This window comes from Pteropus vampyrus, unplaced genomic scaffold (assembly GCF_000151845.1).
Source record: "Pteropus vampyrus isolate Shadow unplaced genomic scaffold, Pvam_2.0 Scaffold682, whole genome shotgun sequence".
In the NCBI taxonomy this organism is placed as follows: Eukaryota; Metazoa; Chordata; class Mammalia; order Chiroptera; family Pteropodidae; genus Pteropus; species Pteropus vampyrus.
The window spans coordinates 7,941-9,569 of NW_011889463.1; the positions used below are offsets into that span (position 1 = coordinate 7,941).

Here is a 1,629-nt window from a genome sequence, read left to right on the forward strand (position 1 = left end):
TGGGGCTCTGATCTCAGGCCAGCGCTGTGTAACTAGCACCACAGAGGTAGAGGCCGCTGTCTGCAGGCTGAGCATTCGCCACAGTCAGATTGGAGAATGTACCCTTTGGAGGACCGATGGGAAACTTGGCCTCCGTGAAACCTTGTTCGTATTTGGTGCTGAAGCCCTGGTTAGAAGTCGCCAGCAGCGTGAGGCCCTGTTGCGGGAACTGACAATACCAATACACAGTCCTGGTCTGAAAGTCCACTGCATGACACTTGATGACCACAGAGTCTCCACTCCTGCAGATGGCCCTGCCGGGCTGTTGAGTGACGAGCTCACCAAGCCCGGGGCCTGCTGAAAGAGAGGGCAGGGAGGTGAGGGCCCCGCGGGCCCCGTCACACATGACCACAGACACACAGCTCACAGCCTCGGCCCCTCTCCTTTCTCCCAGCTCCCAGTCCTGGCTGCTCTGTGCCTCTTCCTGTCGGACTCCCTAGGACCAGACGCCCCCACCTCCTCTGGCTCGGGACATCTCCCCTCACCGTTCCCTCCACAGGGCATGGGTGTTCCCTCTCATTGCGATCGGCATAAAACAGTCCACACTCTCTGGCCACCAGTCACTCGTGACAACCCGCGTGCACACTCGCCCAGGACACTCAGACTATAAGCTCATACTGGGCCCCAGAAGCAGAAGCAGCAGCAGCATCTCCAGGTCGTGGCCTCACACCACAGGACTCTCAAGAGAGCTATGACCTGCTCTTCACTCTGCCTGTCTCCACCCTGGGAGGATGGGTGGAGGTTTACATAACCCCGACGATGCTCTCCTCTGCCTCCTGCTGGTGTCCTGTGCCAGTAACACATGATCCATCAATCTCCCTCCCTGGGAAAAGAACCACACATTATTGAAAGGGGCCCTGGAAATGATCTTGCACTTAATACTGAGTTAATTTTCTCTGGAGTAGATTAGTAAGAAAGGTGAGATGAAGACTTGATGCATGAAATATGTTCCTATGTAGCGACATAGATTGTTAGCGTACTCAATATAATTAGTGCTCACTAAATTTAACTGTGTGCACGACACTGACATGTTTAAGCGCATCATAGTGTGTGCTCCTGTGGCTGTATTTTTTCATAGTTGGGATGGACCACATTAGAATGTGGCCACCTCTCTCTACAAACATTTTCTGCAAAGAATAGGTTTATGGCATTCACGGGATGGACGTGGCTGAAGCCATTGGAATAGGAGAAAATCTTCCTACTCCTTTTGGGGATGGCCAGCCATCAGGTATATGTACCTGTGGTGTTTCCATACTGTATCGGCTTCACTAAGGAGGAGACACATTTCCCAGGACCCCCTTCCTATGTGTCGTCCATGGCGAGAGTGGCCTCGGGATGGACATTGGCAAATGACACAGCTGTCGTCATGCTCTGAAGTCATCCTTGGCCCAAGGTAGTGAGGAACAGGGTCAGGAGTCCCAGCGTTTCGCGTTATTCAAAGACGGCGCCCAGATCGGCCTCACTCCCCAGTATTCTCACGTCTGTGAGCCCCTCCCCTGGCGTCTGGGCTGCCAGAATGTGGTACAAGTGACGATGTACGATTTTCCAAGCTGGGTCCCAAGGGGTCTCATGGATCCCACCTGGGCCTCT

General features: G+C 53.8%; 1 gene segment (V, D, J or C); it reads right to left on the bottom strand.

The window, feature by feature from the left end:
* Positions 1–13: 13 nt before the first annotated feature.
* On the bottom strand, positions 14–792 carry LOC105309201. The segment is given in 2 exon segments: positions 14–333; positions 525–566. Coding segments are annotated over 2 exon segments (339 nt in total).
* Positions 793–1,629: the final 837 nt, after the last annotated feature.